At 54.4% G+C, this 14032-nt stretch overlaps 2 protein-coding genes across 4 annotated transcripts in view; one reads left to right on the top strand and one right to left on the bottom strand.

Annotated features, from left to right (window-relative positions):
• The window catches only part of Slc5a10 (solute carrier family 5 member 10), a 55203-nt gene that overhangs the window by 11569 nt on the left and 29602 nt on the right, over nt 1–14032 (bottom strand). The window lies entirely within an intron of this gene.
• Fam83g (family with sequence similarity 83 member G) overlaps nt 4944–14032 on the top strand; it is a 30423-nt gene continuing 21334 nt past the window's right edge. Inside the window, exons 1-2 of the mRNA XM_005341498.4 lie at nt 4944–5072; nt 5585–6257. Coding sequence (XP_005341555.1) covers nt 5727–6257 — 531 coding nt within the window. The 5' untranslated portion in view covers nt 4944–5072; nt 5585–5726. The remainder of the gene's footprint in view (nt 5073–5584; nt 6258–14032) is intronic.

Raw genomic sequence — 14032 nt, 5'->3', positions numbered from 1 at the left:
GGGAGCTGGGCCTGCAGGCTTTCTGCTGCACGCCTGGGAGCTCCCGGCAGGCTCTGGTCTAGCGATGGCAGCTGGCTCTGCCAGGACCCACACCAGAGCCCTGGAATTTCACCTCTTCTTGTCCCCAACACCCTTCTTCCCCACGGTCAAGGCTGAGTTCAGCTCAGTTATTGAGTAAACTGGGCCATATTCTCGCTGCCCCTTCTAACGCACCCCTCTTCTACACCCACCAGTCTCCCCGTGCCCCTCTCTACTCCCAACCATCTGTGGCTCCCAGGACCCAGCCAGGGGATCTCCAGGCTCCCAGTGGGTCAGTCAAGAACCCCTGCCCTCCTCATTACCCTTGCCCCGACCCAATTCTACCCAAACTTCTCGAGAGCGCCCCGGGCTCTCTTGGGCACCTCTGAGTCACTGGGTTTGTTTTTAACTTTTCCCTCCTTCATAAGCCCAATACTAATTCCTGTCAACTCAGAGATGTCTGGGCTTCCCAGGTTTGGGGGAAGCCATCCTCCATAGCATCAATAACTTTGTAACCTCTGTGTGTCCTGCCTCTGTATCAAGTCATGATTATGGAGATCCTGGAAGAAGCCTGGGTCCCAGGAGTGTCCAGCACATGGCAATAAAGTGGTAACTTGTGCTAGTGTTTGTTGACTGACAGCATGATTCTCTTCCAAGGAGGCCACTGGACACACCACGTTGAGGGTGTGTCCTGGTTCAGGCCTGGAAGCCAGGCCAGACACTGGTGGGCAGCAGGCAGCAGGAGAAAGACAAACAGACCCTAACCCAAGACCAGCTCTCCCAGCCCCTTCTCATGTGATCCTGTGTGATTATTTAAGGTCTCTGAGACTAAATCTTGCTCTATGAAAACTTTTTTTGGGGGGCTACCTATATTCCCCAGACGGAACCTAAATTCCATACCATCTACAAAAAAACGAGCTCAAAATTTATCGCCGAATTAAATGCAGGATGTTAACAAGGATCCAATTTGGAACAATGGGAGAAAATCTTGAGGACCTAAAGCTAGGCTGAGTTCTTGGATGTGACACCAAAGCATGGTCCAAAAAAGGAAAAACTGACACATGGAAACTCATTAAAATTCGAAACTTCTCTGTAAACAAAACCAAACAGCCCTCTTCAGTAAAAGAAATGGTCCACTAGAAGATGGGCAAAGGACACAAAGAGACATTTTGTCAGAAGGCATGCGGACGGCAAATAAGACCTAGAAGTTCAACAACAACCCTTAGGAAAGCGCGAACTCACACTGCAGGGAGAGGGTCAGGACCCAGGCACAGTGGCCCAAGACTGTCATCTCGGAGACTCAGGGACTGAAGGATCCCAAGGAGAAGCCTTCAGGAGGATTGCAGATTCAAGGCCAGCCTTGGCCATCTAGTGAGGTCTGGTCTCTCTCAAACTAAACTCAACAAGGGCTGGGCAGGGAGCTGAGTGATAGAATGTCCCTGAATTCAATACCCAGTACTGTGGGGGGAAAGTGGTAACACCAGGCTCTGGCAAGGATGCGGAGGAATTGGATCATTTGTGCACCGTTGGTGGGAATGTAAGGTGGTGCGGCCACTCTGGAAGACAGATGAGCCATGTGTTTATGCAACCACCAGGAATTGTATTCTGGGCCAGTTATCCCCAAGAAATAAGACCTTCTGTTATATACAGTAGCTTTATTTGTATCGATTCAAAACTAGAAACAGCTACTATGTCCTCAACAGCTGAAATGTTTAAAAGGACAAGAATGGGCAGTGTGACTGCTGATGGATCCTCAGTTTCTTTTTTCCTTTGGGTACTGGGGATTGAATCCATGGGTGCTTCATCACTGAGCTATGTTCCCAGTCCTTTTTTTTTTTTTTTTTTTGAGACTGGGTCTTGCAAAATTGCTGAGACTGGCCTCCAACTTATGATCCTCCTGCCTCGGCCTTCTGGAACTACAGGAGTGCACTGCTACACCCAGCCCTCAGTTTCTTTCTTTTCTTTAAGAAAAAAATATTTTTTTAGTTATACATGGACACGATATCTTTATTTTGTTCATTCATTTTTATGTGGTGGTGAGGATTGGATCTAGTACCTCATATGCATGAAGCAAGTTGCACTCTGCCACTGAGCCACAGTCTCAGCCCTTTCAGTTTCTTTCTTTCTTTCTTTCTTTTTTTAAAAATACTTTTAGTTGTTGATGGATGGACCTTTATTTTACTTATTTGTATGTGATGCTGAGAATCGAACCCAGTGCCTCACACAGGCTAGGCAAGCACTCTTCCACTGAGCTACAACCCCAGCCCTCTCAGTTTCTTTTTTAAGTGATGAAAAGTTGTTCCAAAATTATATTGTGGTGATGGTTTTTACAACTTCTTGTATAACAAAATACACCAACTATATAATGTAAATGGGTGAATTAAATTACATACGCACTATACTTCAGTAAAGCTGTAAAAATAAATCCTGACATTTAAAATAAGACTTTAAAAAAAGTTTAAAAAAAGTTTAAGAGTACCACCTCCATACATGGACTACTAGTCAGCAATAAAAAAAGAGCAAACTAGAGGGGCACAATGGTGCATGCTTATAATCCTAGCAACTGGGGAGACTGAGGCAGAAGGATCCCAAGTTTGAGGCCAGTCTCAGCAACTTAGCAAGACTCTGTCTCAAAATAAAAAAGTAAAAGGGCTAGGGATGTGGCTCAGTGGTTAAGCACCCCTGGGTTCTGTCTCCAGTTAACCCCCCTCCCTGCCCACGGCAAACTACAGATGGTCTCCAATTTATCGTTTGACTTAAAAGTTTTTGACTGTGATGGTGAGAACATGATATGAGTGCTAAAGAAACTGTTCGCCAAATCATGGATCTCGAACTTTTCCAGGGCTAGCAATATGTGACCCCATCTTCTCCTGTGATACTGGACAGCAATCGCCAACTGTGGTTCCTACTCAGCCTGCTGGTCACAAGGGGAAATGGTGGGCACTGTGCAGTGTTCTGCTGCTAAGTTGTGATGCTCTGAGGCAAGATGTGTCCAGGGTGTATTCAACTTACAGTGTTTCCTTTTTACCATGGGTTTATCAGAACCTAACCCCACAGTAAGTCAAGAAGGCTCTATACCAATACACACAACTCCCTAGATAAATCACCAAAGAATTATGCCCAGTGGCAAACAAAACAAAACAAAACAAAACCCCACTCTTCAAAGGATACATACTGCATTTTCCACTTACACAGCATTCTTGAAAAACAAAACCATAGAGATGGAGAACAGATTAGTGGTGGTCAGGGGTTAGGGATGGCAATGGTTGGTGGACACATGCCTCTAATGAGGGAAGTCTTGGTGGTGATGGGACAGTTCTATGTCTTAACGGTGATGGTTACACAAAATGGCACCTTACAGGCTGAGCATGTGCATGCACACACATGGACTACAGTGTGTGTAAGACTGGTGAAATTAGAAGGAGCTCTGTGGTTTCTATCAATATTGGTTTTCTGGCTGAGATACTCTGCTGAAGCAAGATTACTATGGGGGAAGGAAAGGAAGGGTCCATGTGAGTTCCCTGTTCAGTTTTTACAACTTCCTGATGGGCAAGTAAGAGCAGGAGTCTGAGGGCCTGAGGCCTTTCAGCCCCAAGAGAGAGCTAGGTCTCCACTCATGAACCCCAGGGCCTCCATGCATTGATAAGATCAAAAGGAGAAACTGAGGATAACTGAGGGTCAGGCTGGGGATCCACAGTGGTAGGGGGTATAAACAGGGCTTCAGGACTTGCCTGGCTGAGCTTTCCCATTAGGACCACTGTCCTCCTCTAGACCTAGCGAGCATGTCGGTATGTGTGTCTGTCCCTGGGAGGAGTGAGGGGCCTGACCTCTGGGGCCACTCCCTTTGGACAGAGTAAAGTCACTGGGACTGGGGTGGATGCTCAAAAGGAGTGTAGAACTTTAGGCTTGAGGGATCCGTGGTGGGGACTCCAGGGGTGCTGGGCATGGAAGAAAACTGCAGTCACTGCTCTAGCCTTTCCAAGCCAAGGAGGCCTGATCCAATGGGGGTGTCTGGAGGGTCTTGGGGGAGGAGCAATGGGATGGTCAGCCCTCAGCAGAGCACAAGAGCAGTGTCCTTAGAGCCTCAAGTCAGCTCTATTCAGAGTCCTGGGGGCTGGGAGGGAAGGACTGACCCAGGCGCCTGGTACACTGGCTGAGGCAGGTGACAGAATCGGAAATGTTTGTGGGGCCAAGTTTAATGGGCTTTGCTGTCCCGCCCTGACAGTCTGCCTTCAGATGTGGTCCCCACGCTTCCCCTTAACTAGGGTCCCAAGCCCCAGGGACGCTGAGCAGAGAGCTGGTGGGTCTGACTCCAGCCAGCAGCAGGCGCGTCTCCACCCCTCCCTGTCCCAAGGTTCTGATGTGGCACTGCTCCTGGTGCAGGACAAGTCCCCAGGGACTCCTCCCAGCAGTCAGTAGGCTCATTACTAAGAATTGCGTACATCAGGCTTTGTGAAAGCCCCTGGAGTGTGTGTGTTTGTGCGTGTGCGCGTGCCCTACCCCTGCCTGGAGGCTTCCAGCCCAGGAACCCAACTCTACTTGCACTACTGGACAGCTAGGTAGCCACAGAGCCTCCCGGACTTCTTGTCCCACCTGCGAGACTGTACACAGCTAGTGTTGGACCAGGATCACCCACGCACCCTATGCGCTCGGGGCGGGTGCCCACTGTGTGACCTGAAGGAGACCACTGTCCCTCTTTGAGAGCTCCTGGTCTTTGGCCCCTGAAATTTTCTGAATGCAGGCACCTGGGGATGGAGGTGGCGCAGGAGAGGGGGTCGCACAGCCTTCAAAGACTCCTGTCAAAGACTTCTATCTTTGAGTGTGTGTGTGTGTGTGTGTGTGTGTGTGTGTGTGTGTGTGAATCAGCTTCCGGCCCCGCCCCCGGGGCCGCACGTGACCTCAGGTGGTGGCGGCGGGGTGGGCGGGGCAGCACTTAGTCAGCGGCCCGCCCCCGCCCAGCCCCGGGCAGCAGCCGCCGCCTGTGCGCCTCGCTCTGCCCGCGGCTCCTGTGGCCAGCTCCGCGTTGCGCCCGCGCCCACGCCCACGCCCGCCCGGTAAGCGAGTTCCGGCCGCGTCCCCCTGAGATCCCGGCACCGCGGGTCGTGGCGCCGGCTAGTCGCGCTCCCGGGACTCCTGGACCCTTGTCCGAGTCCCCGGCCTCCTCCGGGCAGGCCTCTCGGGTTTGCCGGCCCCGATCGTGGAGCGAAGACCCTCCCTTTCCGGGAGCGCAGGGAGCCACAGCGCAGCGCCAGGTGGCTCCTACTCTGGCAAACTTGTTGGAAGTTCCCTGGCTGCGCTAGGGTTCCTCCGGAGGTGCCTGGGACTTCAGGCAGCTCTTGGAATCTGGGATGTTGTCCCCTGTGCCCTTCAGGCACAGGCACAGGCACAGTGGGTCCTGGAAGCGGCCCACGGCCCCTCACCGTCGCTTCCCATCGCACCCCCCACCCTCAGCCCGGCTTCTCCCTTCCCCACCTCCTTCCTCCAGCCCCACCCCCAGCTCTGTCGCCGGTTCCCGCCCCTCCTGCCCTCTGACCTGCGCCTTGCGCTCATCAGTTTCTTCCCACAGGATCCTGATGGGCAGAGGAGCTGAAGCCGCTGGGAGGCCCCAGAGCGCGCTTGGCCCCAGCTGGGGCCGGAGTTAGGATCCCGACCTTGCAGAGCGGTGTCACCCATCCGCCCCCAGCCCAAGTGCTGGAGCAGGTGACAGCATGGCCTTCTCCCAGGTGCAGTGTCTGGACGACAGCCACGTGAACTGGCGCTCCAGCGAATCCAAGCCGGAGTTCTTTTACAGCGAGGAGCAGCGGCTGGCCCTGGAGGCCCTGGTGGCCCGTGGCCCCGAGGCCTTCTACGAGGTGCTAAAGCGGGAGAACATCCGCGACTTTCTCTCGGAGCTGGAACTCAAGCGCATCTTGGAGACTATTGAGGTGTACGACCCGGGCTCTGAGGATCCACGGGGTACCAGCAGCCGCTCCCAGGGGACCCAGGTCAACGGGGTGGGTGATGGAGAGGAAACCAGTGGGGCAGATGGGACCCCCACTGAGGCGGAGCCGCTTCCACTGCCCTCGCTGGAGTACTGGCCCCAGAAGTCCGACCGCTCCATCCCACAGCTGGACCTAGGCTGGCCCGATACCATCGCCTACCGCGGAGTGACCAGGGCCAGCGTCTATATGCAGCCCCCCATAGACGGGCAGGCCCACATCAAAGAGGTGGTGCGCAAGATGATCAGCCAGGCCCAGAAGGTGAGGGGGCCCCTGAGTGGGAGTTCTTACAGAAGTGCCGGACTGCTGACCTAGGCTCATTTAGAGCACAACTTAGAGCACAAAGCAGGGGGTCTCTGCTGCTTTTCTGTCTGACTCCTGGAAGGAGGTTTCACCTGCACCTTCACGGCATTCCTCAGTTTCTTTGCAGAGGAATAGGGTGCCTGGATCTTCTGGCAGGTGACACTGGGCTGCCCCTTCTCCAAGGGCCTTTGTGCATTGTTGAGGAGTGTGATCCCGTTTCCTCGTGAGTGGGTTCCCCAGGAGGCAATGCAATGGAGTAGGGGGTGGTGGAAAAAAAGGTAGGGCTCTCATCTACTTTCCCTTAGGACAATTGACATCACTTCTGAGAGTCTAGAGACGCACACACAATTGGAGCTCTCTGGTGGGGAAGGCTTTTGTTGGGGTTGGGGGGCTAGGCGAGGAGATTGAGAAGCAACCTAAGCCATCTGAGGCTGGCCTGGGCGTCCACGTTCAGTCCCATCTGCCTGTTTCCTGACTGTTGAGCAACTGAGTGAGTTCTGGCTCACCCTCTCTGAGCTGTTTTGTAAGCTTTGTCATGGCAGAACTCTTTTGGACCAGGATCCCTGCCTGGGTGTGGGTAAAGAGTTCAGCTGAAGGTTGTCCACCTGGGTTGAATTTTACTTTTCAGGCCTTGTTTGGACTTCCTCTTGACTCCTGCATGGCTGTGCAGTGTCCTGGCTGTGGGTGGCCATTCCCTGCTGACACGCTGACACACATTCTGAGAGGCGATGCATGCCACTTGCAGAGATAGCCAGGCCAATCGCTGGACAGCCACGACCTTCAGTGGGTGCTTTTTCCTAATGAGCGCCTTTCGTGGTTTCTGAGCACACCCTGGTGTGGTGGAGAAGGCCTGCCTAGTGAGCTATTGAGAAGGATGCTGAAGCCAGCCGTGACTTCAGTTTGTGGGACAAGGTGTCCTTACCTGAGTCTGACCCTTTCACTGTTCCAGGCCCAGAGTGGGGTGGCGGCTAACTGCACAACATAAGAATGCTAGTTTGGGGGACCATTCTGGCTGATGGGGACACCCGAGGGAGGTTTTAGGCAGAGAAACCAGAAGTGGGTCAGGAGGGGATGAGGTGGCCCTGGCTGAAGTTTCCAGAAAGGTTGAGTTGCTGCCCTCAGTTAGCCATGTCGGGGAACCTGGCTCCCAGCCTGCCTGCTCCCCCGGCTCCCAGCCTGCCTGCTCCCCCGTGCCCCCCGTTGGCTGACCAGACCAGGCAGCTTTGAGGCTTCAGGTTTCTAGTCTGTAAAATGGGGTGGTTTGGACAAAAGCTGCTCTCTGGGTATTGTGAAGAGGGAGTATCGGGTGATGGGAGTGAGGAAGGAGTTGGAGGAAGGGGGCGGAGGGGGGCGGAGGAAGGGACCTGCAGACCTGCAGGCTGTAGAATCCATCCCACACCTACCAAGGTGTAGGCAGGTGCAGACGTTAGGGCCCTCCCCGCTCAGAGGACTTATTGTCAACTCTTGACCCAGCCCCTCCCTCATTTTTAAAATGGGAGACTGAGGCCCTGCTAGATGCCAGGGTTCCCTTCCTCAGAGCCATCTCCCCGAGTGCATCCCCTACCCCAACCTCAGGAAGGAGGCAGATGGCACTTCCCAGTTGTGGCATGGCAACAGCTACAGGCTCTGATCTCCCACAGACAGAGTGATCGACGGCTCTACCCAGTGATGGGGCCAGATAAGTGTGCCCAGGGCCAGGCTGGGCACTCAGGGTTTCCCTTGCTGACCCGGGTCTCTCAGTCCCTAGCTGAGACCCCCACCATGTGGGTCCTGTAGCTTCGTTTCCATGCCACAAAACTCCTAGGAGGTTACGGGTGTCATCAGCCCAGAGGACACTGACCTCCCGTGTGGGGCCCAGTCTCCTGTGTGGCACTATAATGGGTGGTTTCCCCCAGCTCCCAACAGGTGGGCATTGCCCTGTGCTATCAGAACCCTCTGTCACACAATCAGCAGAACTTGTGGTCCCACAGGAGGGAGACCAAGCCCCTTTTCTCAGATGGGGCATCACAGCATGGGGGACAGGGATGACTCCATGGTGCTATTTTTTGAGCCAAGCTCCCACTGTTGGCCTTTTGTGCTCCCCCTGGCCACATCCGTTCTGGACGTGTGACCAAAACTGTGTGGGCTTGGATGATGACAGTAGCTACTGCTGATGGAGTGAAAGGCACTTCGTAATCTCAGGTAGCATTGCCTACATGGGGCTGAGGCCAGACTGGTTAGTTTCTTCCTAAGGTCACCTAGCTAGTTCTTGGGTGGAGGGTGGGGACCGGGCCTGTGTCGTGCTCAAACTCTAAGACCTGACTCTTGTGCCTGGTGCCTGGGCCACAGTAGCAGGACAGAGTGACAGGCGGGGCCTGGGAGGGGCCCCTGATCCAGGCAACCTCCCATCCTCCATCTTCCCTGCCCTGCTTGCTGCCTGCCTCTCAGTCTCACAGGGGCAGGGCCCAGACGCTGTGGATGCTGACTGGGCGCTTTGCCTGCCTGTCGGCCTGTGGGAGCTCTCCCTGCCTTATCTGTCCCCTATGAATCACCTCTTGTCCCCTGGCCCCCGCCTTCTCTTCTCACCTAGTACCAGTGCAGAGAATAGGTCTCAGTCCCCTGGGCCTGGGGCAGGGATTTCACTAGCCACTACCTGGGTCCCTTCCCAGGGATTCTTCCGGGCTGTGGCTGCTGGTGCTGAGTCAGGACAGCCCCAGCCGGCCACCTCCTCTCTCACCTTGCCTGACATCAGCACCACAGGCAGACCCCAGGGCAGGGAAGTGACACAGCAGGCACTCAGCCCACACCGACTTGGCTGCCAGGGAGCGGCTGAGTCTCCATCAGGACAACGCCCACTGGATTCCCCTTTCCCAGAACACTCGCGTGGGACTGGTGGGTGATCGTCTCAGGATCCAGGAGAGCCAGGGTTAGCCTCCTGCTCTGCTTCCTCCTGGCTGTGGGACCTGGATCAGCCCTGGCTTCTCTTGGGCCTCCAGTCGTCCTGTCTGTAAAATGGGTACAGGCCTCGAAGACTGTTAGGGTCCCTTCGGCTCTGACACCCCACTGTCCTGTGATTCTGGACTTCTTCGGAACAAGGGACGGGTGGGTCCTGCCTCTGACCCCATAGCGGTTTGGCCCTGAGTTGGCAGCGTATGCTCTTTGAGGGGCCCTCCGGTCTCAGTGGGCTCTGACTCCAAGGTGGAAGGTCACCTGCCTGCCCTTCCCCGAGCCTCTCCGAGCCAGTGATTTATCTGGGGGAAAAACCTGCTGTGGGGTTCCAACTGCATACCAGAGGCTGGGCCTGTAGGATCACGCCTGGGAGGGACGAGTCCCAGCCTCCCTAGCGGCTGCACTTCGGCCTCAGAGAGGGGTGAGGCCGAGCTGGAGAGGGGTGACTTCAACCAGAAGTGAGTCTGGATGTTCTAGCAGGTCACTCTTTCAGCACATGCTGAGTACCCCCACCTTCCTGTGAACATGGGGGTGAGCCTCTATCAGGATCCCTTTACCAGTCCCCAACAACCCAGGGGAACAAATCACATGGTATCCTTTTTACAGTTGAAGAAACTGAGAGAGGAAATGCCAGAGGTAAGACCCAGACTGGAACCCAGACTTCTGCTTGCCAGACCAGGGCTAGCGAATGGAGACCTAGAGATGTTAAGTTTCTTGCCCAAGGCCACACAGCAGGCAGGAAGTTGAGCCCAGGTTCCATGATGCCTGATTAACCCCAGATCTTTTCTGTCGGGTCCCCGCCTTTACATGCTGAAGTTCTGGCCTACAGCTTGGCTCCAGGAGAATAAGAGCAGCTTAATGAGGCATTTATTAAATGCCAACTATATGCCAGGTGCTGAGAGGGCACCTTTATGGACACTATGTAATCCTGGCCACAACTCCATACAGGGAGTTGTCCTCCATGGTCCAGAGGAGGACACCCAGACTTGGTGGGGCTCAGAGAGGGCGAATAACTTGCCCCAGGCCACAGAGCTGAGAACGGGAGGAGTTGGGCCCAGAACCCCGTCTGCAGGTTCCGAGAAGCGCCCCCCCCCCTTTCCCTGGGGGAAGCGGCGAGGGCTGTTCCTTCTGAGCCCTGCCCCTTAATGGGAGCATCGGGGCCTCATCTCCAGTCCCCAGCTTGACTCAGGACAGTAAAAGCGTTTTCACAAGGGTTCCTTGGCGCTCAGACACTGGGCTGACGAGGGAGGGGGCAGGAGTCTGACCCCACTGGGCCCAGTAATGGGGAGCCATGGTAGTGCTGGTCCCAGTGGCCTGGGACCAGGACCGAGGGCTCTTATCTATTGCTGGGCCGTAGTCACGCACCATATAACAACACTTTGGTCCACCACAGCCGCCTGTCTACGTGGCCCTGTGACTTCACAGCCGCCTTATTTTGTGTGAACATGCTGCTCTATGATGTTTACGCAGTGAAATCTAATAGTGCGTTTCTCAGAATGTACCCCCTTCACGAAGCCGTGCACAGCTATATTAGGACAGCACCCAACACAAAGAGAGGGGCACTGGGGATGGAGGTGGCCTGAGGGGGCAGCAGCAGCTAGCCTGGGCTGGCAGCACACCGGGGCTGGGAACCTGCCTCCTGTCTGCTCTAGCGGCTCCCAGCCTGGGGCCCTCACCTGTTAGGGTGGGGAACCATCTGATATCCTAACCCCAGGTGTTGGCTCCTGTCTTCTCCAGAGGCTCCCTACCCCAGGGCGCTTGCATCTTAATTGAGAGTTGAGAATGGAGAGCGGCCCTGCCAGGAAAAGAACCTTTGGACTTGGGCATATGAGTGCCTCTGCTGTCACGCAGGTGGTAGCACACACCTGCCGCTGTCCTCCCTCTCACCACCCCGAGGGTTGGGGACGGTTCTCATATCACGGATAAGGAAACTGAGGCTCAGAGTGGGTCACAGCCTTCTCCAGGTCACACCTGGGTCTTTGGTGTGTGTGTGGACCTGTAACTGGGTTCCCTGGAGTTGCTTGCTGGTCTCCCTGGTTCTGGAGGCTACCCTGAAGCTGAGGGTCTCACCCCTGTGGCCAGCAGGGGGACTGGTTCTCCCCAAAGGCGGCCTGTCCCGCTTAGCCACTCCTATGCCGTACAGCCCTGGGTCTCAGTTTCCTCGTTTATGGAATGGGGATTGTTTAAAGTGGGGGAGACCTGGAAGGACCACGTACAGTAACCTAATAAGTCCTGGTGAGATTTAAATGGGACAAAAGTGGCTCTGGAAAGCACTCAGTGGCTGTCTGGCTGGGGAGCTTCCGGGGTCAAATTCTCACCCCTCTTTGGGAGGACTTGGGGTGGAGAGGTGGGGAGCCCCCTGTCCTGAGAGGAGTTCCAGCAGGGTCTCGGTAGGGTGCAGCAGATGGGACATAGGCGTCTGGTGGCCCTGTAGCCTTTACTCTGTCCCGTATGATCTTGGGCAGGTCCTCTCCAGGGCTTCCTGAGGAACAAGGACGCTCAGCGACCCCGGTGCCCGTCACTCTTAAGTCCTGCGGAAGCAGAGGCTTTCAAGTCTTTCCAGTCTGTGATTCTGAGATTTCCGTTTTGATTTCCACTGCTTACCGTGGATTCTCTGTCTGAGCAGGTCTTGCACTTACAGGCCCTGGAAGCCCTGAGAATTCTGAGGCCCCACATGGCCGGCGGGAAGAGGGAGAGATCTTGCCCTCTTGCCTCATCCACAGGGCTCAGCCGGTGTCACCTGACATCTCTCCTCAGGCTCTGCCGGCCCCTGGTCTCGGCATCATTCCTGAGGGGGGGGGGGCGGGGGGGCAGCTGATGTCTCTCTGGGGGAAGTGAGAATCAGGGCCACCACACCACTGGGTGAGGCTGGGCTCTGGTCAGAGGGCTTTGGGCGTGACCAGCATGTGCCTCCTGACGGATTGCTGCAGCCGTTTGGCACTCAGGAGGCCCCAGCCTCCTTTAATTGGCCTTAATGAGGCTTCTTCCATCTCCCAGTCAAAGTGGAGAATGTTTCCCATGTCAGATGGGAAAGGGAACAGGGAGGCCATCCACCCCAGCTCCCCATGTTAGCAAGAAAATGAGACATGGAGGGGGCAGGGAGTGATCTGTTGGATAGGGCTAGGCGTCCAGGGGCATTGACCATCCGGGCAGTGCTGACGGCAGGCAGGTTGGAGGAACCCAGGGTGTGCTCTGGGAGGTGGTGGGTGGAGTCAGGGCTGGGGATGGGCATGGGATTCCCTTCCCTGGGAGAAGAGCCTGGGAGCCGAGTAGGAACTGTGCTGTGCAGCCTGCGAGAGTGACTGCCCCCTGTCAAGTGGGAGTGGCCATCACCATTTCCCTGGGTTTCCAGGAGAGGAACGTGCGGGCGGGTTGAGAGTCCATTGGCTGGCCCTGTTATCCTGGACAGTGGCTTGGATCACACTCCTTCTGTCCTGGGAGGCAAGAGTCCCCAAACCAGTCCTCTCCCAGTGACAGGCCTTCAGAGGATAGGATGGGAAAACTGGTTTGGAGGGTGCCAGGACTCAGAGGGAAGCACCACCCAGGGGATCCCAGGAGGCCTCCCTAACACCCCGAGAACCTCGCTGATCCTGCCTGAATGAGGGGCGGGGGAGCAGGGCGAGAACTCTCATGGGACCTGAGACAGACGTCTGGCCCAGCCCTGCTGCTGGAGGAGAGGGTTGAGAGCAGAAGAGTAGCTCTGATCTTGCTGAGCCCATTCCACAGCCCTGAGAAGGGAGGGAAGCAAGGCACCCCCCCCCCCAGGCACACTAAGCACAGTTGCTGTCTCCCATCTAACCAGGGAGCGGTCATTGCAGCACGGAGTCTCCTTGGGCTGAATTCTTGTGGCTTTTGCGCATCTGAGAAAGTTTTTATTTCATCTTGGGTTTTGAAAGATGTTGTCCCTGGCCAGAGAATCCCAGGTGGACCTTTTTCTCCAGTTAAGTACGTTGACGATGTTGCTCCTTTTCTGCGGCTTGCCTTGATTCCAGCGAGACGTCTGCTTGTCTCGGGTCCTTCCTCTGTAGTGCTCTTCTTTCCTTCTGGCTGCTTTGAATTATTCGCCATTCTCCATTCTGATTTTTTAATGTATTGGGTGATGATGTGTTTGGTGGTTTTCTTCCTGTCTTTTCTGCTTGGAAGTCATTGAACGTCTTGGACTTGTGAATTTAGTTTTTAATCAAAGGGAGAAATGTTTTGGTCATTATTTAAAAAAAATTTTTTTTTTTTTGTTGGTCTCCCACCCTAACCCTTGCAGCCTTCTGAGACTCCAGCATCTGACAGCTTAAATTTAACCCACAGTGCGCTGATGCGCTGATCATGTTTCTTTAGTCCCTGTCTCTCTTTATGTCACGTTGGGTATTTTCTATTGATATGTCTTCATCTTCACTAATCTTTTCTCCTATAGTGTCTAATCTACTAATTCCACCCAGTGCAATTTTCATATATTTTTTTTCCTGGTACAGAGGATTGAACCTAAGGGTGCTCTACTACTGAGTGATACCCCCAGTACCCCCTTTAAGGTTTTTTTTTTTTTTTTCAATTTTGACATGGTCTCACCTAGTATTCAGGCTTCTGAGTGGCTGAGATTATAGGCATGCTCCACTGTGCTCCAGCCTAGTTTGGATCTTGAACATTCTTTTTCAGCTCTTGTGATTCAACTTGTTAGCTTTTTTTTTTTTTTTTTTTTTTTAAATCTTCCGTGTCTCTATTTTTTGAACGTATGGAATATACGTACATATCTTTGCCTGCTGGTTCTAATATCTGTGTCAGAGTTTGGTTTATTTTGATTATTATTATTTTTT

This window comes from Ictidomys tridecemlineatus, chromosome 3 (genome assembly GCF_052094955.1).
Source record: "Ictidomys tridecemlineatus isolate mIctTri1 chromosome 3, mIctTri1.hap1, whole genome shotgun sequence".
Classification (NCBI taxonomy): domain Eukaryota; kingdom Metazoa; phylum Chordata; class Mammalia; order Rodentia; family Sciuridae; genus Ictidomys; species Ictidomys tridecemlineatus.
The sequence above is the reverse complement of the archived record's forward strand: the minus strand, read 5'-3'. Positions and strand labels throughout refer to the sequence as shown.